The sequence below is a fragment of the Melanotaenia boesemani genome, chromosome 21 (assembly GCF_017639745.1).
Source record: "Melanotaenia boesemani isolate fMelBoe1 chromosome 21, fMelBoe1.pri, whole genome shotgun sequence".
Lineage (NCBI taxonomy): Eukaryota > Metazoa > Chordata > Actinopteri > Atheriniformes > Melanotaeniidae > Melanotaenia > Melanotaenia boesemani.
Window position 1 is genome coordinate 12,483,890 of NC_055702.1, and position 26,863 is coordinate 12,510,752.

General features: G+C 39.4%; 1 protein-coding gene across 2 annotated transcripts in view; it reads right to left on the reverse strand.

Moving 5' to 3' along the window:
• LOC121632071 (adenosine kinase-like) overlaps positions 1-26,863 on the reverse strand; it is a 120,942-nt gene that overhangs the window by 79,314 nt on the left and 14,765 nt on the right. For both annotated transcript variants that reach the window (XM_041973240.1, XM_041973241.1), the window contains exon 4: positions 26,472-26,550. In XM_041973240.1, the coding sequence (XP_041829174.1) occupies positions 26,472-26,550 (79 nt within the window). The remainder of the gene's footprint in view (positions 1-26,471; positions 26,551-26,863) is intronic.

Here is a 26,863-nt window from a genome sequence, read left to right on the forward strand (position 1 = left end):
GATCAGTCAACCACATTCTTATGTCTGCAATCAGCACTCAAAGGGGAGGCATAGCATGTAGCCCGATGGGAAACCAGCCCCATTTCAGCTTCAAATATCCAGATCCTCGTTGTTTGCTGTTCAGTGCCAGCTCCATCCCTAGCTGACACACCAGCATGGTGGGGAGGCTTGTGTATCACTGCTCAAGTCTGCTTTTGTAATGGATGTTTCACAGCTGTCATGCAGCTTTAGGCTGCAAGACAACATAAAGCTGACTGATGGTCTACTGATGCAATCTGTGCAAGTATTTGGACACTGACTCACTTCCTATTGTTTTAATACACTACAACATCAGAAGTTAAAGAGATAAGACTGAGCTTGAAAAACATCCTGGTAATTGGGAATTTTACTTGCAAAACAGTATGTTACTGAGTGAAAGATGTGAAATTTCCTATGAAGGATTTTTAGGGTCTTTTGATTGAGTCTTTTGGAAGTAAAGCTCTAAGTAAAGCTGTTCCACCTCTGCACTGTAAAACGTAAGCAATTTGGACATATCCTATAAGGAAGAAACCCCTGAGAAGACAGATTGAGAGATTATAGCACTTTTAACACAGAGACAGTAAATGTTGCAAACAAAAGTCCCATGTTATGTTCTTTCCTCACTGACAATAATCAAACATGGCTGCATAGTACCATACTAATGCATGCTTAAAAAAAAAGTCAGACATGACAATAGCATCTGTATTCAGTGAGGCATGTTCACACAATGATTTGGCTCTGTTAGCAAGGAGCAAAGAAGGTGCAATAATCCCACTTTCACTGTGTGAAAGGCATTAATATCTCTCAGCTGACTTAAAAATGCCTACATATCCAACCATTTGAGTTAGAGGAGGTGGCTTTAGAAAGCAAGGTCAGTGCATTAACTGCTGCCTGCAGAGACCTGGACCAGGCAAGTAGAAACTGTAAGAATGGATTGGTGGTCAACAATCGTATGCTTCTTACTATGCATTTGATTCACACTGTTTCATCACTGCACTCAGCGTGACCCACTGGAGTAACCTGTTACTATGGGAACTAAAACATACTGAGGAAGTACTAACACATTGGGAGGCTTCATAGTCCCCATCTCTATTCTTAAGTATGTGCTCCAGGATAAGCATGGGGATGCTCTGTTATTAGCTCCTTTGAATTAAAATAATGTACAATGCAAATCAATTTGAATCAGCTACTCTGATGTAAATGCACTTGAGGCCACTACAAGATTACATAATTAATCAAGATAATGTTTTATCATTGCTGATTCCCACCTATGTCAGTGTTATTCTAGTGCTTCCAATAAAGGTCCGAGTATACATGATGTACCTCTACTCTAGAGTTTCTTTTATGTGGAGTTTTGGTGGCAGATTGTAGCAGAAATTGGCAGCAAGATACAGATATTTTGTCCAAAGTAGAAGTAGCCGTGTTTTTTTTCAAAATTGTGTTTTTTATAAAACAAAATCTATTGCATTTTTTTGCATCTTCTTTTCTATTAACCGATTGTCGATGAACGAAAGATGGCAAAGAGAGGTTTCTCTGGCGTTTTCCAAGCATGTCTGATGCAACTTTACAAATTCCTTTTTTGTGCACACACTGAATCTAAACAGGTAGAAGGAAGGTGTCCCTGTGCTGCAAGTGAAGGGGAAATAAATAGTCTGTCTATTCTAGACAGTAGTACACTACCTCAGGGGAGTGATGTCAGACAACACAAAACACCAAAACAAACCAAGGCAGCTCGCGTGTCCACGTACACGTGTGTGTCACAGAGGGGTTGGGTAGTGAGTGGGGGTGGGTGGGTGACAGCTCCCAGGAACAGCCCTCATCCCCTCCCGATGATAAACATCAAACTCAATGACGCCCCGACACACTCCATAGGTTGTGATGTTAAACACGACAAGAATGTCCCCAACAGTATCTCTGCACCCTCTTCAAAGAGCTATCAAAGGGCAAGTTCAGTGAGCACACACACACACATTTAAAAAAAATCCACACTGCACACACACAACTAACACATCTAACTGCGGTATCTTCGCACTGCATAGGAATCAGTTGCTGTCGCTGTCTCCAGGCAGCAAGTTTATCTAAAAAGGCAACACCTGATTTTTGTTTATTTTTTTTTTCTGGCTCCTCTCATTCCTTGACTCCCTTGTTAAACACACAACCTTGATTTTGTTTCTGTTGCCCGGAAGGGGTGAATTATTTACAGGATAAACAAGGTGATGTTGTTTCAGTCAGTCAGAGCCAAACTCCCTCCATTGCAGCAAAAGAAAGGCAGACGGGTTTACCTGGCAGGCACGGGGGGGCAGAACTCTGATACAGAAGCCGATGAACGGCTTCACAATAGCAAGCTGTATAGTGATACTTATCTGATGGGGGGTGAGGAGAAAAAAAATGCCTTCACAACAGATTCATGGGCTGGGAGTCCCAGACTGCTGGGTTGTTCTCTTTATCTGCAGAGACAATTGTGGCTATAAAAGCACAGGAGCTGATTTACTGAGTGTGAGTGTGCATAAACTGAGGATGGAGGTGTTATTAAGTGATCATAAAAAGGCATTTGTGTTTGCAGGGGTTGTTGCCATACAAGGTTCAGGCAGAGAGATGATGAGGGACCTTTGCAGCTAAACCCTCTAATCCTGTCTGTGGTCAGCGGGCTCCAGCTGGTAGGAATGCAGCTGTGCTTGGCCCCAGCACAGGTGAATCCGTTCTGCTTCCTGCTCCCCACAACTCCCCTGTTAGCAGCATGGTGGATTTCCACGGTGCTTTGATCTCACAGAGGTGGCAGCCAGTGCGGGTGATCCATGTTACTGAAGAGATTTTTTTAACATACGCTAAATGACAGCCCCGTTTAGGGCTTAGCACAGGTCAGGCCTGGCTAAATTCAATGTGGCAGTGCAGAAAATTCACATCAAAACTGTGGTGTGGGGAAAAAGTGGATTCTAATGAGCATTAGCATTGCATTTCAATTTATCAACCGTAAACTGGTGAGTGATCATTATGCAGAAACAAACTCCTAGTCTTACTGGATCCAATACGAGATCCAAAATTCAACAAAAAGAGAAATTAAAGAAAAACAAAACAAAATCTATCATCTCAGCTAAAATTTCACTTACAGTCTGATCCTCCAGTGTTAAAAACAACTCCCCCCAACTGGGCCTCCTAATGTTTTATCAACACATTTGTTGTTTCAAAATGATCTAAACCCAGAATTCCGTATCAAAACATGGTCGCCACTGCGAGTCCTGGGACTGCAAATGATTGCATTCCTGCACATCACCACTTACAACAAATCACACTTAAACCATTCATAAGTTTCACTATGCCTAATTGAAAATATATAAAGTTACAAACAAAGGTAAAAGCTGCATTTCGCGAATGTGTGAACAGGCAGATCAAAGGACTGCAAAACACAGCATTCATGTGTCTCCCCATCTTCTCTTTTGTTCCTCAGTACAAGTTAGAATATAGACCAGACTGGAAACATGCCAAGAGGAGAAACTAAAATAAAAAGTGCTTTGCATGAAACCTTTAAAAAATTTTACTTAAAAGTAGAAAACTAAAACAAACTAAATGAAGAAAAGAAATGAAGAAAAAACAGAACAAGCTAAAATAGAGAAACAGACAACAGATTACATACAGTGGGAAATACAATCATTATCATTGCCATCATCATGAACATAATCATCATCATCACCACTGTCGATGTACAAATTCAAGAATATATCTTCAAAAAGAAAAGGAAAAACTCTATCTTAATTCAAATAACTCTACTTAAACTAGAAGCTTATATTTTGAGGAAAACAGGCTCGAAACAAGACTTCCCAATTATCAGGAATGATCAGACAAAACAGCCGTCCTCCCAGCTTCACCTCTGAGTCAGTCCCAAATATTCAAAGCAAACTGATTCACATTTAACACAATAGTTTTCTTTGACAGTTACACAATGGGAGGATATGATTAGGCTCCTGGCACAGATCAAAAAACAACATTCCTAATGTCTTCACACACTGTAGCGAGATCTCTGTTATCATATTACTCATGCCACTGTGTCCTTTTCTGCAGGCACAGAGGTTTCTCTTTATGTTACCAGCTGGAAATATCAGTGATGAGCTTCTCCGCTTACTAAGCTTGCTTGTCCAAAGGCAGTTTGTGTGCAGATTCTGTGGCCGACTGGCTGCACAGGTAAGCAGAAAATAGCTCTTAGCCCCGGCCTGACCTTGACAAGGATGCCATTCAATCAGTGAGCACACCACAGTAAAGGCCCTATCATTGCACTAATAGACTGGATCTTCCTCTCTGCCCGGATCATAGACAATGCATGGATGGCTTCCTCCTGCTTGACAAGTTAAAGGGGCAATTTATTCAATAAATTAAACAGAGAAAATAAGCCATGATGAAAGAAATGTGCTGCTGTCAGGGTATAGATTGAACTTGTGTAACAGTCTGCACACTTAATTTAATTTTCAGTTTATAGACAGACAGAATTGGATGATGGCAATCGACAGAACAGTTAAAATGCAAGACTGAACAGACAGTTTTCATTGCCAAGACTGAAAATCAGTAAGTGTGTAGTTTCCTATCTACACCCAATCATCCAGCCGGAGACAGACACAGTATCAAGGATGAGATTTTAAAAGCAGTTGCTTGCTTTGAACTTGGGGTTGCCCGATCAAATTCCACCTTATCAATTCGCAGCTTAAACAAGTTGTGCTTTCTTGGTGAAGGCTCCAAAAGAGAGGGAGAGTAATAGAACAAGCTGGAACCATCATAACTACTGGCTGCTGCAGTGCATCGTGACAAACAACTGAGAAAAACTTGGGATTTATTGCTCTGATAACCTTCCAGATTCCTTCGGCTGGTGCTGTATGCCAGATAACTCCAACAGAGTAATGCATCATTAATCCCCATGAACACTGCCAGTGATAAATAATGCTCTGCGTCCCTATGAAAAATAAGGCAGTTATTACTAAACCATAAAGAAGGTATTTGTCTCATCACTTCCAGCAGATAATAATGCGAGGATGTTTCAAGAATTCAACAGTGCACTAACAGTGACAGAAAGCAGTATATTTGTGCTCATGTCAATGTGCTGTTGGAGAAAAAAACTCAATAAATAACCGTACTCGAGGTGGGCAATTTAAAGATCTTTGTTTTTGTCATACTGCTTGTAGTACTGAGCAGACACTCCATCTATCAAATACATTACATAAATATTACACCAAAGTCAATAATGACTTAGGATTTTATCCTGAATTGCATAACGGCAAATAGCGGGCAATGACTAAAAGCATGATGAGAATAAAAGCTTCTACAACCCTGTTTTACAAACGATGAAACACTAAATGTAAACTAAAATCAGAGTGTAATGACTTGCAAATCACTCACACAGTATTTAATTAAAAATAATGCAAAGACAACATGCCCAATTTTCAGATAGTTGTTCTTTGTTTTTGACCAAGAAAGCAATATTATGTCCACGTTTCCATGTTTCCCTTTTTGCTCCATCTAGGAAAAATCCAAATTTTCAGTATTCATTTGTCTTCATGTTTTAATTTGTTAAGGCGGCATTTTTTGTTTTTGTTTTTTTAATTAGTTGGTGTTACATATTCATAGCCTTTAGGCATGTTTTAGCACCTAGAGTCTTACAAGCCATACTGTTGCTGTACATGCCAAGTATGGAATGGGATTGCATTGCTGAAATAAGCAAAGCCTTTCTTGGAAAAAGATCTAAAGGGATGAACTTGGGCCCAGAGAAGCTGTTTGGGTCTTGTTTATACATGTTTTTTGTTCACATCTGTAAAAGAAGCAACAAACTCTTCAATGACAATCTTTGTCAAAAGTGTTTCCTAAGCTCTCATTTACTGACTTTCACTAAAGTATGTTGTTACTGCTTGAGGATCACACCCACTCAATATTGGTTTTATCCTGTCTGAGATTTCTTTTTTCTGGTTTATCAATGGCACAACTTCTAATGTCTGGATTGGAAAGACCAATAATAGTAACAGATCATAGGACAGACCCATATTCTTGCACATAAGAGTGCAGCCCAATCACTACTCTGCTCCATGCTCCACATGAGTAGAGTAGTTATGGGAGGTGTTCCTGATACATCCAATATAGTTTTCTTCTTTTAAATCAGTCCAGTAGTCAAATTAATGAAATAACTTTTTGCTTTCTCTGGTTGCTGGAGAGTTCATTGCTGACGAACTGTGAGTTTCTCTCCTACTCGTGAAAACATTCCTGCTGTATCTGTGTCTATTAGCAGCTTGTTCTTGTAGCAATTAGCTCACCTGTAGCCACAGGTGTGTGTATATGTGCTTCATGGAGATTTTAGTAGGTTGTAGCTTGCACATTATTAATAAAATCCATTCTGAGAGTGAAATGGTGAAACATGGGGGCGTATTTTGTGACATGGTTTCTTTGTGTGCACTAAGCCATGCGCAATACAGAAGGCAGAGGAGAAATGACTTGCAGTTATGTAAATATGAGAGATAACATCATACTGTTCAGGTTTTTAATAAAATGATAAAGTATAAACCTGAGCTAATGGAAAGATCTAAAGGCAGGCGAGGTGCCGCACTAATATAATTGTAGGAGAAACAGTGTTATGAGAAGGCATTCAGAGGTCAAGGATTTAAAATAATTACATTCTGTTTTTACATACAGACCGTCTCAACTTTTTGGAAATGAGGTTGCAGACACACTTGATATTTCCATGACGTTTCCCACAAAGGCCAGCTTATTTTACCCGTCTGATAATTTCTCAAGGCTCAGACTTGAATCCAGTCCAATAAACATAGTAATACTATATCCCCTACAGGTGTAAATTCTTGGTGGCTAAGCAGTGCGAAGAGAAACTAGAAGGAACTCTGCTTGATACAGAGATGTTTCCAGCACCAGATGCTGTGGGGCCCTCTCTTGTGAGAAGCTGGGCGAAGATCACTTACTTTCCTATTGAGAGTTGGAACATAAATTCAAACCCTGCAATAAATCAAATATAAATTTTCAGTTCCCCTCACTTTCCCGGGAACGGCTGCAATAACAATGTCATCCGACTCTGCCTGGTTACCATTAATGCTCTGGATTGCGTCCATGCTAATGATTCGGTCCTGTATTCCAGGCGTTTTACAAACCCCACAGAAAAACAGGGGGAAATATTACTGACCTATTTAATGCTTTGCAGGTCGAGCGAAACATAGGTCTGTAGCAGATGCTCTTTACATACACAATATTTTAAACTCTCAAAATGGATCATCTATGTCAGATATAACACCCTGCACACCAATAACTGCAACATAACAAAACTAAGAGCAAAGTTTCTGGGCCAGGAAGGAGGTAAATCTAACCTGAGTGGAAAATGTTATTTCTGTTTGGATATTGTGTGCCAACCAGGTTTCCTTTGTGCCAAAGAACAGAACTCAATCTTATTTAGTCTATTTTCTCCTTGATGTCACCGTCGCACAATAATTTAAACTAAGCCTGGGCCAAGACTGACTCACCTCACTCCCATCCCACACATATTTACTGGAATGACCATGTATCACAGACTGGGCAGCAAATATATACAGTCAAGTATCAGAATCCAATATATATATTTGTTTCGTACAGTGTAAACAGACTTTTTAATTCCAATGAAACCATAGCCCCCAAAGTGGAGCCCAGCTAGCAGATTCTGCTTACAGAGCCTGTTTGGAAAAGGGAGCCATTCTTGGTGAAGCACACTTTACTTTTTAAGCAAAAAGCAAACTAATTCTAGTGCAGCACCTGCACCCTTCTGCCCTGTTGGCTTTGGCAAAGTAGATTCAATGAGTTTTCAGTCAAAACTATGGGGCTGCGTGTCGGCAGGAATCTGCACTGACAGAAAGCTTTTAGAGAAGAACCAAGGTCAAGACTACAATAACACCACACAGGGGATCTGCTCCGAGTCTGGAAGCAGTGCTGGGTCTCTCTTTCACGCCTGAAATAATTCAGTGAGTATAGAATGATACTAACTTCAATAAACTTCACTTTGTAACATCTGCAGAAGACTAAAGAAGTGAAAAAATAATGGCTTTGTTAGTTTTTGTTGGCATTATACACTTAGGTGTGAAAAAGATTCATGAAAATGCGAATGTAAATCTCAAAACTGATGGTTGTGGCTTCAAATCTAAACATTGTTGCAGGATAATGCTACTTAAGCTAACCACAATATGATCACACAGCTGCCCATAAAAAGCAATAAAACATAATTTGGGGACACAAAAATAAGCAGCCTTGGGTTGTATAAGCTTCTAGGAAAATATAAAAAGATAAAAACCAATCTAACAACAGTAAAAAGCAGCAGGCAACTTTTGTGAAACCTGTAATCAGCCTCGTGAGGGAGGAAATATTTTAAGATTTTGGCTTTAGTTTAACAGATTAATGTATCAACTCTTTTTTTTTTTTTTTTTTAATTTTAAAAATAATTTAGTTATGAGCCAAACAACAATTATTACTTTTCTATGGATGATCTTCTAAAACATGCACAGTTTTTTTCTGAAAAAGAGAGCCCTAACCTCCTTCAGGGTTAGTAAACCAAGTCACAGCTCTTAATGGGAGACTCTAAAACATTAGTAGTTTCACAGGTTACTCAAGTAAAGTCTCCCTCTATCTTAATCAACAAGCTCTTTTGGATGACAGCAAAATGTCTTCAAACTAAATCCAGTTCATTTGACTCAACCTACACTGGATACATGACTTGGAAAAATGAGAACCTTCACAGACATATTTCTTGAAAAAGGCCGGGTAACTTCCCAAAACTGCTACTAGACCCAGTTCTTAAAAACTTTCAAAAACAGAAATAATAGTGTACTTTTCTATTGAGTATTTATTACATCAGGATTGTGAGGGACTGATTCCATTTAAATAAACAACAGTGGCTCTGCTCATAATTGAGTGTAACTCCTCTATGTGTTTACAAGAGAACAATGGAGGCGATGTACAAACAGAGGAATAAGTTATAAGAGGGATTTTACATTAACAGACATAGATGTTATTTTTGGTCTTCATATGGGATTTGTTGACAAGAGATGCTTTTAAATTCTGAGGGCGCTGATAGACAGTTCTCACAGCAGCTCAAATGAACGGCACCAACCAGGTAAACAGAGCTGAGTTTGTTTTAACCAAGCCAAACAGCTTAGATGTGAAATCACACATGCTGTACACAAAATATTTCAGCACCTTTCCAGCAGTAAAACAAGCTACAATATTGAACTTGAGCAAGGCAACTTAATCAAGGATGCAGCACTGGAGGTTGCTGTGACAGGCGGAAAAAAGTCTACTCGGCTATGATTACCATTAACGACTTATCCGTTAATCCCTGTTGTTGTTGATGAAAGACAGTTACTGTAGAGATGGTGCTGGTGGTGATCCTCAGGTCTTCCTCAGTGTGAGAATATTATTAAGAGTTGACCTTTATCTCCAGTAATTTAAATAATTCATCACTAAGTCACAATTTCAGAATGTTTTACACACTAATTAATAAATATGGACATCTCGTTTAACAGTGTAAATTTGACAGTTTTAAGCAGTTATTTTCTAACCCATATCATTTGTTTTGATGTAAATCTTTGAACTGAAATAAAGCACATTTCGTAAATGTCAATTATTTTTTTTCTTTCATCTCAATCCAGATGCAGATACTGAAAACACATTTAGACATGCAATACTAAAACTATATTTAACAACAATAATAATCTCATGATTATAAGATGATTTAATTAAAGCTAAGGAAAGCATGAATTGACTGAGTTCAAATTCCAAGTGTCTTTACTAGTTTTAATTTAATTCTGCGGTCTGTTTTAAAAAAGGCAATTTGTGCTGCCGTGACAGACAAAAATTAGCCAAAATAAAATCAAAAGTGCTCGAATCAGTCCATATGACATGCATAGGAGTTCCCATGTCTCTGAAAAGTCACTTTTAATAACTGTTAATGATGGGAAAAACCCCAGTAGGCTTCTTTTAAAGGTTGTCAGCGCGATGGCTAACAGCTGCCAGCCACAGGAATTTAGAAGTGCCAAACCAGCATTTTGTGACTGGCATAAGGAAGTTACACCCACTTTGTAATAATATGTCTGTGTTTGGTGACGTGCCAAGTGGGTTGCTGCCAGAGCAGACATGACACACTGATCAGATCATTTTGTACAAAAACATTAAGCCAAAGAAAACTGTAGTTATATGTCTGGGGTTGAGGTGAAGGTCCTGTATAGCTAAAATGTATAGCAAATAAAATATGTAACTTTTAGGTCTAATCTAATAATGTTATTTTGATGGATAAGCTTTAGGCATAGCAATTAGCTTTAGTTTTGTGGGGTTTTTTATCGTCTATGTCTAATAGACATTCTAACAAGGTAATAATGACATGTACTTAATGAAGCTAATATTCAATAACTACACAATTAAGAAAATGTTGAGTTTGCACTTCTGTGTCTATGATGTATGTATTTTGATAAAAAAAAGGAAAGGAAAGAGGTATAGATTCAGGAGAAATTAGCTCAACAGAGTGGCTGTAGTCGTACATCTTCCTCAACTCCCCCACACCTGCTCAGGCCCATCTGTAATAAATACTTTCTGCTCTGCAGGTGTACCATAAGACCTACTTACCATGAATACATGCTACTGTCTGTGTCTCTGCATCTCTGTTTCCTCTTCTGTCACCATCTAACACTGTCAATCCACTCTCCTCTCAGCCCCAACCTTGATGATACATTTACTTTCAATAGATCAATTTCTGAAACTCAGCAATTACCCCATGACACAGGGAGCCAGAGGAAATCTATAAGTCAGAGATCCTGCAGAGGTTCAATAGTCAGTCGTAGCACTTCCTGCCTGCTTGCCTCCAAACGTGACAACAAAGAATAACACGAGTCAATGATAACCAGCTGAATGAACTCAAGAGTAACACAGGAGTTAGGCGGCAAAATAAAACAAACAAGAAATAATAAACAAGAGCAGTCTGAGGCTGCATAACCCTGCCAAGGCTGACAAAGGCAAAGAAGACACCCAGATTAATTCAGGCTGGGTCATGCTTCACCTCTACTAAGTCTTTCATGCAAATTACTTTCTCAGTAAAAATACTACTAACATATAGACATATATACAAGAAAAAATGTGCAAATGTAATTTTTTTTGTAACGTTTTTAAAGCAAGCACACATTAGATATTACAACTTAGGATACTTATTATGCATTAAAATGATCTAAGTTTCTGAGCCTTTCAACCTTTCAGACTTTTACCAGAGAACATGTAAATAAAACATTTGTGCTTTTGGCTTCTCCCTAACCATAAAACAGTCAAATGTGAGGATCTGAAAACACAACAAGCTATGAATACTGTTTTGACACAACTGTGAACATTCAACACACTCCCAAATCTGCACATGCTGATGCCTTGTGAGAAGACCTCTGGGTTGCTTTTTAGATATACTGGGTATCCTATCAGCATTATATTGTTAGCATCCAGGGTGGAGGTCAACAACAACATCTTGGTGTACGAAAGATGATGGACAAACACAGAACCTTGAAAAAATAGGAGTTTAGTAATCGTTACTGAAATACAAAATCTCAGTGTTAAGGTACTTTTTTTTTATTGGTTCAATTTTAATTTTTTAATTTCAGTCATAATTTGGTTTGTTTATTCTACTAAAACAACTTGGTTTGATTTAGTAATAGTTTGGGTTAAAGTACACCTCTTGACATAATAAAGCACATATTAGAAGACACTTGACCCTCATCCAACAAGCAGCTCCTCCATTTTCTAGCACTCCAGTGAAAACATCGGGCATAAGTCTATAAAACTTTACCAGAAATTGTTAGACTGTCTCTACGGTGTTGTTGAAATTCCTGCATTAACCCCAAATAAAATACAACTTAAGTTCCTAAAAGGCTCTACAGTTTGTGCCACTTCTACTTTAACTGCACTTGTTAAGAGCAAAGATTGAATTTCTTTACATTTTCCTTTTCCTCATCACTACCGCCACCTCTCCTGCAGCATTTCCCTTTCCCCCTCCTTCCCAGGAGACAAGGAAGGCAGGCAGCTCTAATAAACAGTGGCATGAAGCCTTACAGTGCAGGCGTATGCAGAGGCAGCCAATGTGATCAATTATCGAGTGGTCGATTCTCTTTAATTAGAGGGTTTAAGTATTGAATTGAGCCTGGGTGGGAAGCTGAGAAGCAGCATGTAAACCAACCTCATTACACTGCAGTGATTCACCTCCCAGAAGCTGTGATCCACGCAGTGTTTACACCATACATTTGTTTCTGTGGTAACATATCGAGTGGAGGAATGGCTTGGTGACAGACCCAGTCGTCCCCCCCCCCCCCTCTCCTCTGCTACACTCTCTCTCCATTTTCTTTCTTTCACTCTCCCTCCCACTCACTGCTGAAGAGGCTGTCACACTGGTTTGCCTTTTGTTGTGGAGAGTCTGGAGAGGTAGCACAATGTGTCCTAGTTAAAGCAGTGCCCCATCTGCCCGGCATAATTAGACAATTATGCTGGAAGGATCCGTCATTAATTCCTTTGTGGTGGCCAATTCCGCACCACAAAGAGGTCTCAGGTTTAGTTTTTCTTTGCAAATCTCTCTTCATTTACCCTGGCCCTGGTTATCGTGCTCAAGTATTGATACTGTGGCAACTTGGGGAAGGAAAATATTCTCCTGCCAATATTGACTGGTTTGTGCTGTTGTAGTGAAAAGGCCATGGGGAATATTGGCTGCTGCCTCGTGCTGAATAGAAACAAACAGCATGAATGCAGGCGCAGACACACAACAAACAACTATAATTAATGTCCTGACTTTAGGTATACTGATGAAATAACCTCCAGTGGAATAATGTTAGTGCTTCGTTTTAGGGTTTGCAAACAAATCCAAGTGGAAAAGCCTTTCTCAATTTTAAAATGCCAATTTTACTTACTAAAGCAGCACCAATTAAGCAGATTAATTGTATACATGTGGTGGCTTTGTAGCTTTTAACTGTCAATCGAATCTTAAAGAGAAACTTTAATAATATGGCTAAAATCTACACCTATTAACCAAAACATTAAAACCAAGTGGCTAATATTGCATAGCTAGATTGGTGGTACTCAGCAATCCATTGCACACTTGCTGTACAGGTTTTCCTTCATGTCACAGGGCAATCTGTTGACATATTTTCCTCAGGTAAGAAACACAATCACATGGATGTCCACATGATGTACTAGAAGACAAGACCAGGCTTAGCTTCCATCATTGCTGCATGGTCCACTACTGGCCACTGTAGGCACTTTTAGTAGCAGACCAGTGTCCGTATTATTACCACTAACTGCTCTGCAGCTGTGCATCTTCATGCATCTTCATATTTCTGCTACAGGAACTAACATGCATCTGCACTGAGGAGCACAACACTTGTCTACCTCTGCAAACATTAAGGTTCTCTGTCTTTGGTCACAAAGTATATCAATTACTCTCCTTCTCGACCAAATTGGTTGCAGTGCTAGTTTAAAGCAAATAAACTAAAACCAGTCCTTTCTTTTTGACTACCAAACACCAATACACTGTATGCAAAAGAAGAAATCTGCTGCTAGAGTAGCACCAACTGTTTGCTGGTCCACAGATTTTCTAAAAAGTCATTAGTTGCAGATAATTAGCATTATGCTGACAAAACAGACCAGTTAAAATTATGTGACCACATAGAACCAGTGCAGGATCTAATCTGCCTAATCCTAGACAGCAATTAGATACTAAGCTTCAATGTGGATGTGCAACTGAAGCATAAATGTTGAGCACATAAGCTCACTAAGTCTAATTTTCTTTCTGTTTAATGTATATGTGAAGAGTCAGTGTTTGTAAATGTTGCTGCTACACAGAGCTAGAGCTGTAACCACTGGTTACTAATGACTTTTTAACACTGTTTGCATCTATTTTTTTATTATCCTTAGCTGTTTTAATATCGACAAATGGTGTTTACAGATCTGGCTAAGAATGGTATTATTTTCATTGAATTTGGAGCAGCATTCATAAATATTGGTCATCCAAAGAGATGTGCAGAGAATCTCATTTTTGCCAAATAGAAAATAAGAAACATTTAGATTTTTTTTTAAACATTAGGAAGTAATTCTCGCTCTTAATAAAAACTACTATTCTTACACGACTGTTTTCCAGTTCCTCTGCTGGGCCCCAAAGACTCTATAACTGGGTCACTCATTGCCCTTTCTTGGAAAACAAACCACAATTTACATCAAATAAGTATGCTTTATAACAAGACATGACACAAAACATGGCTCATTAGCATATTTACACCACAAATATAGCTAACACACATAATGCACAAAGTCTGGCAAACCTACATTGACCTATAATAGCTGTCAGCTTTTTGCTGCTACAGTCATCATATCTGTATCAGCCTTCTTTAAATCAACTCTTAGCATCTAATTCTAATAACAAAGACAAATCTAAAATCAGGTCAGGCATTTAAAAGTTGAAAACTCTCATCTTTATCATACATATCCTATCTATCTATTAACTAACTCTGTCCTGAGTCTATTCAGCTGACAAACTGCCACAATTATCTAAAAACCTATGCAGCTGCCATGGCTGAAGTCAGTGGTTCATGTGTCTGTAGCTAACAGAGACATGTCCAATCAAAATCCAATAGGCCATCTAAGATGACATCTTTTTTTTCTACTGTTCAAATGGTGGCTGTTAAATATATATAGATGCTTTAAAAATAAAAAAAAAAAACAAACTTAGAGGACACTGCGTCTGTCTGGTGTCCCAAATCGCTGCTCACAATGAGAACAAACTGTTTGTTGTGTAAAGAGCAGAAGAGAACTGAAGGACGGTATGACTCAGACACAGTGTAAGACATCACTTTAACCCTGTTAGACGAACTCTTCTTTATACTTAACTGGCTCGATTCCATCTCAGCTTTCTATCTGTTACGAAGCAACCAGCTTTGAGTAAAAGTCCAAATTGTAAACTCCCTTTCAAACAAATGTACAGCCAAGTTAAGTGCTTCACAGTTACACTGACAAACTCATCTTGGCAGACATGTGGGACGTTATTTTACAATGTAACTCAAATCTGATTAGAGCAGTGATCTAATCAGCCATGAATTCATCTGTGAAGACAAGCAGGCAAAGAGAAAATCACCGCAGAGAATTCTGTGTAATTATCAAAAATCTCACAGCGGTACATTAAAATTCTAATTACGACATATTATCTTAATTGCTAAGGAGATGCAAATCAAAACAAGGTTAAAGCTGCTCCCTTAACATGCAGGAGAACATGTGGTGGGAACCTCTTCAATATTCACAGAATCAGCTTGACTTGTTCGACATGAGAGGCTGTCATTTTGTAATGCTTCTCCCTCTTTGGGGCAATAATCCTTGCTGAGAGCGCAAGCAGCAGCAGCGCAGTCGTGCAACAAAGACAAAGAACAAACATCTAATTGCGGTGCATTCATTTTGTTTTATTGTATCAAACAAAGCTGGTGACAGCTCATCACGAGGTAACTAATGTTGTTGTCCAGAGGAGGAAAAATACTTCTAAGACATTTTTATGCTTCAGGAACTAGGAATATTTTCCTTAACATAGTGTTGTGACAATACAATTTATATTAATTTTAAAAGTTTCTGAAATGGTTTAATGATGTTGATTGAGATGTCAACCTATATGAAAACAGTGCAAATCATAAGTCCTTGGCAAGAAATGCTCCAACAGACATATCTATGTATAATGTAAATCAAATACAAAAAAAAAAAAAAAGGAAAAAACTTGTCAAGAAGCTGCAACTCCCAGGGTACACAACAAATTGGATGCCATAAATTGCATCTGACAGGTGCACACTGTAACTTTGCAGACATAAGACAGCCATATGACGACAGGCACAAGGGGTAATGGTGACAGCGGAAGAACATGCCATTCTACATGGATTTATGAGAGGGCCCAGGCTGAGGCGATCCATCAGTGGAGTCGCATGGCATCAGTAATGTTTGTGACATGTTTAAATGAGGCTTTAGAGAGTTTCAAAGTTGACTACACTCAAAAACATTATGTGAAATGTGTGTGGAAATGAGCAGTTTGAAGCTTTTTTTTTTTTGGCAAAGGAAAAGGATCAAAGGTGATTTTCAATTTACTGCAGTCTTTTAATTGGAGCAGTTATGCTTTGATAGAGGGAATCCATTTCTCCAGAGATTCTCACTTTAAGTTAATTACAGTATGTGGCAGCTTCAAACTAACTACAGTCATTTCTGAACCATCAGATTTCAGACAGAAAATAATAAACCAGAGGTACACCATGTTTTCACAGAGAGATATTGTATTTTCTCTACCAATTGGCTTTTGGATGGTGGTTACCCGCATACTGTAAATTGAGTTCCTCTTTCTCACTTTCTGGTCACACATAGTGCAAACACTTTCACAGACACACATGCCTCCCCTTGCTGGACAGGAATAAATGGAGACCCCAGGAGTTCCCTTTGGCCCTAGCCCCAACAGTCTATAACAGAACCGGCAGCTCTGATCACTCCTGAGAAAGCAAAAGCTGTTCAGGGATCACTTTACAATTCTCAGGGGCTTGAATAACCTGATCTTGAACTGATCCCGTGCACTGATCCTTTGGTATTGGGTTAGGAACGTGTGAAGGGGCCTGTTGAATGAGCTTGCTGGATATCAACATCCTCACTCTGTGTTGCTCCAGCCCGGCAGATTGTTTGACTTGATTAGTCTCTGCCCAAGTGTTAGACTACCCAACGCCAAGCCCTCCAGACACCAGTATCAGTGTGTCAGTGTTCTCCCAAGTCTCAAGGTGGAGCCCATTACCTTGAGTGAGAGCACTGTAAGTTAATAGGATTTGCTCGCGATCAAGAGACTGAGCTATTTCCTGAGGCTGTTACAGGCCAAAGCACAAAAATAAATGTTCCTTTATTCAACACTATTTAGCGTCTCTACCTCCAAAAAAAACTCCCCACCACCAACCGCTCTAACCCCACCCCTACGTTTTCTCCTTGTTGGGATATCTGTTATTGCTGCAGGAGGTTCTGCCTTCCCTCTTTCTCCTTTTTTTTCGCCAAGCAGCAAATAAAAGTAAAAGGTTGGCACTTTTTGTCTAAAGGAGCCATTTGTTCAGGTGAAAATGAAACTTGCATGGTAAGCAAAGCCAGGCCTGCAGTTGGACAGGGCAGAGGGGATTCCAGATTAATCATAGGACTATACACCATGCAGATATTCATTGAGGAGTAATTACCAAGGGGTTTTATGTAATGTATTCTCCCCATGAGGTAAAACCTTGTAGCAGTGAGAAAGGATAATAGAGTAAGAGGATCATATAAAAATGTTTGCAGCTCCAACCTTTCACTGTGGGCTTAACCCTGACCTCAGATAGTAATTACAGAGTTAATTGCCAACTGATCTGAGGAGGAAGCCCCATCCAGCTCTACTGCAGATGTCAACTGGGCTTAAGAGCCGCCTTCATTGGAGCAATGGATCACACTTTAAATTGGGCCAATTATCAGGATAGTATAGAATAAAAGATATCGTCTTAAAATTGCCCTTTTTATGGGAACATTTTTTCAAAATTCAAATTCTTTGAAAATATGACCAAAAAAGGAGCTAATTATCAAATTTCAGAAACTAGATGTTGTTTGATGAATCAAAGTCCTCTTTGCTGATGCGGAAATCTGACTCGGGTGCTTGAGAGTGTGTACATTTTTTTTTTCACACTTTTTTCACAAAAATCTTTAAAGCAGATTAAATATATGACACAAATTACTCTAACTTGAATGGAAAGATAGTTTTTATGTTACATTCTGTCATTAAGCAACACTTTTATCTGGAGCACCTTACAGGTATCTTGCCCAGGTACACTGCAACATCTAGACTAGGAAGTCGGGGACCGAACTAGCAATTTTCTGATATTAGCAAGATCACTTGACCTCCTGCAAGTAATGCATCTCATTTCATTTTAGGAAAGGATGTCTGAAAATCTGGTCTTCATAACACATTACTGAAGTCTCTGACACAAAGGCTTCTGCAACCATTTCACAGTCAAACTAAGTGTATAGAAAAGAAGGAAATTATCAAAAACCTCCACTGTTATAGCAAACCAACAAAGATCATTTTAAACGCAATAGTCTGAGGCCTCAAAGGAACCCAAGCTAATTTTGAAGACATTAAAAATCTTTTCATATTAACTTTCATGAGTCAACCATCAGGAGAAGCCTGAACATCCATCATGTCAAAGGCAGAGCAACAAGAGAAACCCACTGATCTCCCCCACCCCCCCCCCCAAAAAAACAAAAAAAGAAAACCACACAGATGTCCATCTAATCTGGCAAAAGATTGTGAGGTAAAGGAAAAAGATTTTTGGAAAAATGGTTGGGTGAACATATGGCACCAAAATATAATACCAATTACAAAATGAGCTAATATTTTTCATAAAATGTCTCAATTTAAACATTTGATGTGTTGTCCATGTTTAATTTGGGAATAAAATAGACACTTGTGAGATTTACTAATCATTTTATTCTGTTTTATTTACATTTACAAGCATTCCAGGATAAAAACCTTACACCATCTGTGTGACATGGTGCTGGTAGCGTTGTGGTTTGGGCCTTTTTTGCTGCAGCTGGGCCATCATAGATGTAACAATGAGCATTGATTTATAAAATGTCAGAATGTTTGAATCAAACTTAATCTCAGGAGAAAGTGAGTTTTTCAGCAAGACAGCGACTTAAAACATTCGAGTGGTCCTATAAACAATAATATTTATAAAGTAAGGCTGTCAAAAATAACGTGTTTGTGGCTAATTTATGTAAATTATAGTGTTGAAATTTGCAGTGCATATAATGCATGCACAGCAGCCATCATTAATGACTGCGAGACATGAAGGTGTCTAGAGGCAATATGGAAAAAGGTGAGCTTGTTGGCTGTATGGATTTATTTGAGGGTATCACACCAATGGGTAATGAGGATGTTTCACACCCACACTTTTTCTGGTGAGAGGATTCAATACCTGCTTTTCGCCAGCATAATATATATATATATATATACCTCTCCCTCTTCTGTTGTGAATCATGACGGCTGTCGATGATCAGCTGATCGGCTTTTCTGTTGCTGGTACCGTCTCTCTTGTTGTGTTTGTTTATCGTTCAGCTGGGAAGGAGGAAACTAATGGTTCATGGTTCACACTAGCACATCTTTACCCAAAAGTATTGTTTTTGGACTCACTAGCAATAATAAGCTAAATTTATCAGTCTCATGTCAATCAGATTCATGTCACGTGAAGCTAAGGAATGAAAAATGTGGATAACAGCAGCCTATTTAAGTTAGATATTGGTTGCCTACTTTTTGTATAACTTTTCAGTACTAATGGTGTTTGCAAGTGAAACAGCTGTAAAATCTAGTAGTCATAAGAGCCATGCACAAATCTATGAAGACAGATCGGGTTCAGGTATCTAGTGAGAGTTAAACAGCAAAAGGAAGCAAGGGGACATCTTCTCTAAATCACTGGTGCTGGGCAGATGTCAGAGACGCAGGTCTGATCATTTGTGGGCCATGAACGTGGTGAAAGAAATTATGAACAGGCTCTAAAATACAAATCAGAGCAGGATCCATCTCTAACACAGTAGCTGACAGGTGGTAGAAAGGATTTTTAAGGACAAGGCAAGTTTATTTGTATAGCAAAGTGCTTTACATAAAACATTAAAAGCATCACAGCGGGGTGAAGGAACCAATTAAAGTGCATTACAAACAAACTTTAAAAAGAAATAAAGGAAATAAAATAAAAACAGAAAAAAATACACATACTCTATATGCATATATATATTCATCAGATAAACATCCTAACTGAGAATTTAATTTATGTAAATAATTTTTAATATACAACTTGATTTAAGATTGTGCTGCAACTGAACTTTAAAAAGTTTCTTTTCATTTTAAAGAACACCTAAATCAAAATAAAAAAAAAACATGTTTATATGGAGCTAACAGTAATATTATTACTTATTCTGAACACACCATGTTCTGGTGAATAAACAGAGACATTAGGCTTTAGGATACTGAGTTTAGCCTCTTCACTAAGCTCTCATTTTTACCATATAGTCAAGCTCTGATAAAAACCTCTGTCCTTTGGTGTACATCACAACTTTTAAATCAACATTTCACAACTCAAGATAAAAAATAAAGCACATCAGACTATATAATAAGCCTCTGTGAGTGAAAAACAAAACAGACTCATTTCCTCTGGATTTGTTTAAAACCTTAAGTGAGATGAGAACTGGTGTATTTTGCAGCAGATCTAAGCACAGCTCACTCAGGAAACCTGAATGTCTTCAGTGAGTCAAATAGTTAAGTTGAGCCGGTGCTGCCATAAACCCGGTGGGAGAGCCTGGAATAATCTAGGCGATGTTAATGATGCAATTTATATGTGAGGGGACCGGTGTTTGGCAGGCTCTTTCCGTCTGAACGGGCTGCACAACCCAGCGAGCTCCCAACACCCCCTGCTAGATGGAGGGGGTGGAGTAGGAGGAGGATGTCAGAGCCCATGTGAAAAGAGGGAGCGAGCGCAGCACTGATAAGAGCCATTACTATTAGTGTCTGTCTGTCACCTGCTGTGCGTCATCCAGCTTCTCTCTCTCCACATGCGCCCCCATCCCCGTCGCTCCATCCCTATCCGTTTTCCTGAGGCACATCACTTGAAACTTGCACTCACCTACACATTTTCCATCCTGTCAAAGATATACTCGGTCGGCTTGAAAACTGAGCCAAGCTGCACTCTGAAAACTACTGCAAGCTTTGTTTCAAAACAGTTGTGAATTAGTGAAGGTGCAGACAGCTGCCAGCATATATTCGATAAACAAAACAGAAAAAAATGAACTGGCATGAGAGGAGGCAATATTCTAGATGTACCGTCTTTCTTTTTTTATTTCCAAGCCAACACAAAGCCAAATTCGGTATTTCATTTATTACTTGGCGCAATTCTGCAGCTCCTTAAACTTATGAACTCGGGAGAAATGAACAGTAATTGCAGGCTGTTCTTTATTTTCTTAAAACCTTTTTAACCAAAATATTTAAAGCTGTTTTTCTCAGTTGCTATGCAACACTTCAACCGCAAGAGTGGGAGCATGCTGAGAATGTGCCAAATAAATACTACTGCCACAGGCATTCTGTGGGGAAATATGAGAGAGGGGCATCGTTCAATACTGCTACAAAAATGTGGAACAGTTGTGTAAAATGCACAATCATCCTTTCATTCACCAGTTATTTGACCTGTGTCAAAAGATAATTCAAACAATGGCTGGTTTAATGAAGCATTGTTTACAGTCTGAAATGTTCTCACAGTCTTTTGAGGACATATTTCCCCCCGCCCCCCTCTCTTCTCCTGTGCAACATACATTAAAGTGCTTGCTTTTGGAAGCACATTTCAATTGCATTTCTAGCATATCAAGTGTCCTGCACAAAACATCTTCCTGTAATTTGACGTGAGAATGCTGCCAGATATGTGTACTACCGTCTACTTCACAAGTCCTTTCAGATTTTACTCAGAGTTTGCCTGGAGCCTGGGCAGCTGTACAACGGCCAAGCAAAAAGCAAGCGAACCAATGGTGTGGCTTTTCTTCCTGAGCCTGGAACCAAGGACTTAAAGCAAGGACACGTTATGCAAGATATCACATTCAATTCCAGTGCCAGCCTCTGAGGGTAGATGATACACATTGAGTGTGTCTGTCTCTCGAGCCCTCAATGTTAATCAACACTCTTTCCAATGCATACTTATGAGTTACAATCTACTCCCCACGTCTTCCCTTTGGCAGCCTGAATTAAGTCATGAATTTGATGGCAAATTAACTTCAAAAAGGATGTTGATATGTCACCTATATGGCGAAATGTGACTATTTATGTTTAGGCAACAATACCATGAGAATCTGAGAGGGAAATTGAATCAAACTAATTGTTTTTGTGGGAAAGTCACATTTCAGAGCAAGAAAAAAGGCAGTGCCAAGCGGGGGCCATCATCTCCTAATGCTTTCTGATGACAAAGCCTTGCATAATCACCCACTCAGCCTTCATCATTGTGATCAGAGAGCTTGAGATTTAATAAATGCTAGTATTGGCTGTGACTTGCAGTCATAATACAGTTAAGGTGGGAGGAACACATGCTCAAACAGTGTGTGTACAAGTGTGTAAAGGGGAGGTGAATGTGGAACCAACAGAGATCTCCCCACTTTATCATTGAGTAAATGGCACCACAGACATGAGCTGCGACTTCACAGCTGCCTCATGGCGGGTGACATTGAAGCCCACGCATGAACACATCGCTCATCAAAGCGAATGAGGCGTTCTTTGCTTCCGCCGCTTGTGCCGAGAAAAACAATGGCAACCGCCGCCCCCCCTCTTCTCAAGTGCATACTTGCACACCTGGAATGCCTAGAGTGAGCGGAGATGGGAATGAAAAAGGAAAAAAAAATCCATTTGGATTCATGCATCTCTCACGAGAAGCTTAACAGACTGTGACCTTTCTCTGCTTCATAATAGGAAGGAAACGACAAGACCCCGGTGCCATAAAACGGCTTAGAGTGGGTGCCAATAGTGGTTCTGCAATTAACCTGTCTTAAAACAAACAAGAGGGTTTTGCTTTAACAACAGGCACATACTTGAGAGGGTTGATTTCTGTGGCGTGAAACTCAAAGGCCCACCAGGGTTCGGGTTTAAATCGGTCATTAGTGTGCTCATTTTGGCACAGCTGTGCCACGATCTGCGCAAGTACAACCTCTCTTAATTTGATCAAAACCCCCAGAAACTCAAGTATATGAGCCAGCATCAAATGTTTCAAACCCCCTCTAGGTCTCTTCACAGACAAAGCATATTTGTTTTAATGGCGATCATTAAGTGCGGGAAGAAAAAGTAAAAACAGAGTGTGACAGAAAAATTACAAATGCCCCCTTTTAGAGTATATAAGCACATCCTCCTGAAAGTTCACTCACATAGTTTGAACACAAAAGCTCTACTCTTTCTCCTTAACTGTCCTCTTTTCTCTAAGTGGTACCAGACATAGGCATTTCTTCATTTGGCCCATTCAAATGGAGGCAAGTTGCCATTCTTTATTTATCTAACAAAACGAGCGGTAAAAGCCAAACATTAGGTCATGGAATATTTTCACCCAGAGAAATAAGTCACAGCCTTCAATGAGACATCAAAACCAGTTTAAGTACTTTGCTGCAAAATATGAGCTGGTAAGGAACTTTCTCGAAGTCAAGTGGTGCTGTGGGATTTTTTTTTCTTTCTGTTATTTAAATACAACTTTCAACTGTGTGGCGCACATGCGTTTTCAATTAGGAGCTCAGAGCCAACAACCGAGGCTGGGCCCCATTCACCCGTACCACGACTGACCAAGTCTGAGGAAATGTTAAACAGGCATCATAACCATGACAGAGGCAGTAGATTTTTCAAAAGCCTCTCTAAACAATAATTAGGACATCACAGTGAATTGATGATGTAGATTGCAAAAACTGCACACAATCTAAATAAAGAAAAGAGAACATAATTAATCATAACTTTTTGTGACACATTTACAGCTAAGGCACTTAGACAAAGTCATTTTTCTGTTTGGTGAATGAGTATAAAGTCTGCTTACAATGCACAGGATTACAATATGTCAATGGTGTTGATTTGTGGGGAAGCTAATGAGAGCGCACGGTTTACACAAGGCAGTCAGAGTAGGATCTACTTCCCTCACAGCAGCAATAACTCCCTATGAGCCTGTCTCTGCTCAGACTTCAATCTCTGGGCCCTTAGGAGCTGTTGGAGGACTTTGATGTTCTGTCTAAATGAATTGACTGTGCTTCTTGATACAGCCCCCCAGTCAACTGACTCCCCCGACCAATTCTGTCACCTGTGATAAACACCACCAGTGCTTGGCAGTACCAAATTTTGGATCAGATGCTCAGAAAAGCCACATTTCCCCCCTTCAACTTTGCAAATAACTAAAAGAAAAAAAAGAAAAAGATGACTGTTGTTTCCCGCCGTGCCCTATCTCAGCCAAAGCCCCTTTGATGTGTGAGGCTGTATGTGAGCAGGCAGCACTGGGCTGGTTTTTGTTACCTTACAGCCCTGCAACATCCAGTAAGTAAGCCTTTATGTTGGATGCCCCTTCAGGGCATGGTGTTTGTTAGAGTCTGGGCAAAGGCAACAACCTCCAACCTGCTTCTATCATCACACTTTTTTTCTAAAGAATCAGAGCCAGAGAGCTCTGCATACATGCTTGCAATCTAAGGCTTATCCAGGAGCACTTGTACACAGCTGTAAAAGCACAAATGTGTTCTAATATCTATTTTGAGACCTGTAGTTTGTCATAATGTCTGATTTGAATATGAATAATGGCAATAAATTGAAATAGCATTGACTTAAAGCCATTGATAAATCGCAAACCATGCCAACAATCAAAGAGTAGGGCAGAAACAGTGTTTAGAGGGAAACAACACTTATCCATCTAAGCTTGTTCTTAGTCAATTCTCATTTGACTAAATCCAATTACCATTGATTCTGCATCTTCCTAAAGCTGAGGTTTACGTTTTCCTTGATAGTACAGAAATCTGAACTTGGATGAAGAGGCAGTATTTAACCTATTACAGCCTCAGATGAAGCGGCTGGGTTTTAGAGGGAAGTACTAGTTCTACTGGCGAAGACATTGATCCTCCCACACCCTGGGTTTTTCCCAGCATGTGTAGCGATTCCTGTGCAAAGCCTCTGAACACCTCTCTCCCTCCTCCAGCGGTGATGGTGCTCCTAAGCAAACCTGCCCTGGATCGAGCATCTCATTTAGTCTCTGGGCCCCTTTGATGTGGATTCAGGGCTGCAGCGCATATCATTCGTGTTTGAAGGTTCAGCTTCCACAATACAACAGGGTTTGAAGTTTCACATATTGCAGGTGCTACAATGTGATAATCTGGGAGCCGGTTATGCATTATACATTTTTCATAAAAGAACACCATCAACTGAAAGTGAAATGTGGAAAAGTTTGTGCTTCAAGGCATATATTGACGAAAACTGTTTCTTCAGACTTAAAGGTGTGGGACGAAAACACTCTTGTTATCTGAAGCATTTCAGAATCAACCCTACATCTTTCCTCAGAAGGGGGTAAATATCCAAATAAACACATTAGAATAACATTTGACTAGGGCCTGCTATGCCATTAGGAGGCCAATTTACTTGACTAAATGCTTCTCGCAGGGCACAGAGGCCATGACGGCTTCTCCTCGAGCTAGGGCCTGCATTAAAAGTCTTTCTCCATCTGATTTCACATTGGAGCTGATTTGCAGCTTGGGGCAAATCCTACAGTGTCCTCTTAAATTAAACATGAAAAATGATTGTCAGTGCCTATGTCTTAACTGAGGAAGACCAAACTGAATACTTGCCTTTCTTGCTGTAGCTTGAGTTGTGACAGGTGGAGGAAACAGTCTCCTGTTGAAAATTTAGCTGTCACATTTTTAAGCTTGTAATTTGCTCAAGAAGAAAAGTGAGCTCAGCATTGTTTAAAGCAGAATAATTTTTAAAAAAGAAGGAATTGTTGCCCAGAGAATAAAACTAAGTTGACAGTAAATGTCTGTGAGTGACTCAGTTTTATGCAAACGCTTGTGATCTTGATAATTAAAGAGTGTTTGTACGGAGGTGCACAGCTCCACGTCTCTTTTTAAAGGATGTTTACTGTCTCCAAAGCACAGAGATGGTGGCAGCCTGAGGGCCTGCCTGCTCTCTTTTCCCTCGCTCTGTATCTATCTTTTGCTAAATACACACAAACACACACAAGCACATGGGTATACATGCAATCTGCACACCGCACTGACATGAAAACAAAAACCCACAGTCAAGAAAGACTCTCTGCTTTCAGACATCAGCCTCTCAATTAGCTTCTGCACTCATTTCTCCTCCTTAGAAGAGAATTATTTTTCAGCTAGATGCTTTTTCTTTGTTTACTGCAAACAGACCCAAGCCGTATCAGCAACTAATCAACCTATGTCAAATTCAGACATGCTGCAGTCACTTAAAAAAAAAAAAAAGTGATTCATTTAATAATCTTTTGGAGTTCAGATTGTCACTTTAAATTTGGACAATCACCAATTTCTTTTAGATGCGCGGATGTGTCTAACAGCCAGGGAGAAGATCAGCATTTGTTTGATATAATTTGTTGTGACATGTTAATTGCATCTACTTGTAATTCTCCCTAATTGATGCTTGATATGTCTCAGGAAATTAGGCCAACTAGATAACACTGTAAATATTATTAATCCTCCCCGCCTTTCACTTTCCGTGGCAGGTCTGATGAATTCACAGCAGCTAAAATGTGTCAATGTGCTGTGCAGTTATGTTCTTGTATTCCCAGGGTTGCCCGACTGACAAATCTAAAGGCTACAAGTATACTATTGTATATTCAAAACACATTCAGACACACTGCAGAGAGCCAGAGAAGACTAACCTGAGCAATTTTCACTGAGTTCTGGGTAGAACCACCAGCATGGTATTCAACTTTGTTCCTCTTGATGATCTCTTCAAACCTGAAACAGAAAAATTTCAAGAGTTGCCAGTCAAGTTGCAGTTTATATCTACATCTGTCCAGATGAAGAGTAACAGATAAAAAATTTGCAGAAATCTAATAAAAATGCGTGTTTGTGTTTTTTGGCTTTATTGTCAAAGTCTAAGCTACAGCAGCAGACAACACCTAAAATATTCATGTTGCTGTGAAGAAACTTATGGATGATCAGACACATTCTCATCTAAGTAGCATAAAGGATTCTGTACCATTATCTTTTTCTGGACTTGTGAGCACCAAATTTGAATGAATCTTCCCTGGAGTCCGAAAGGTTTGCA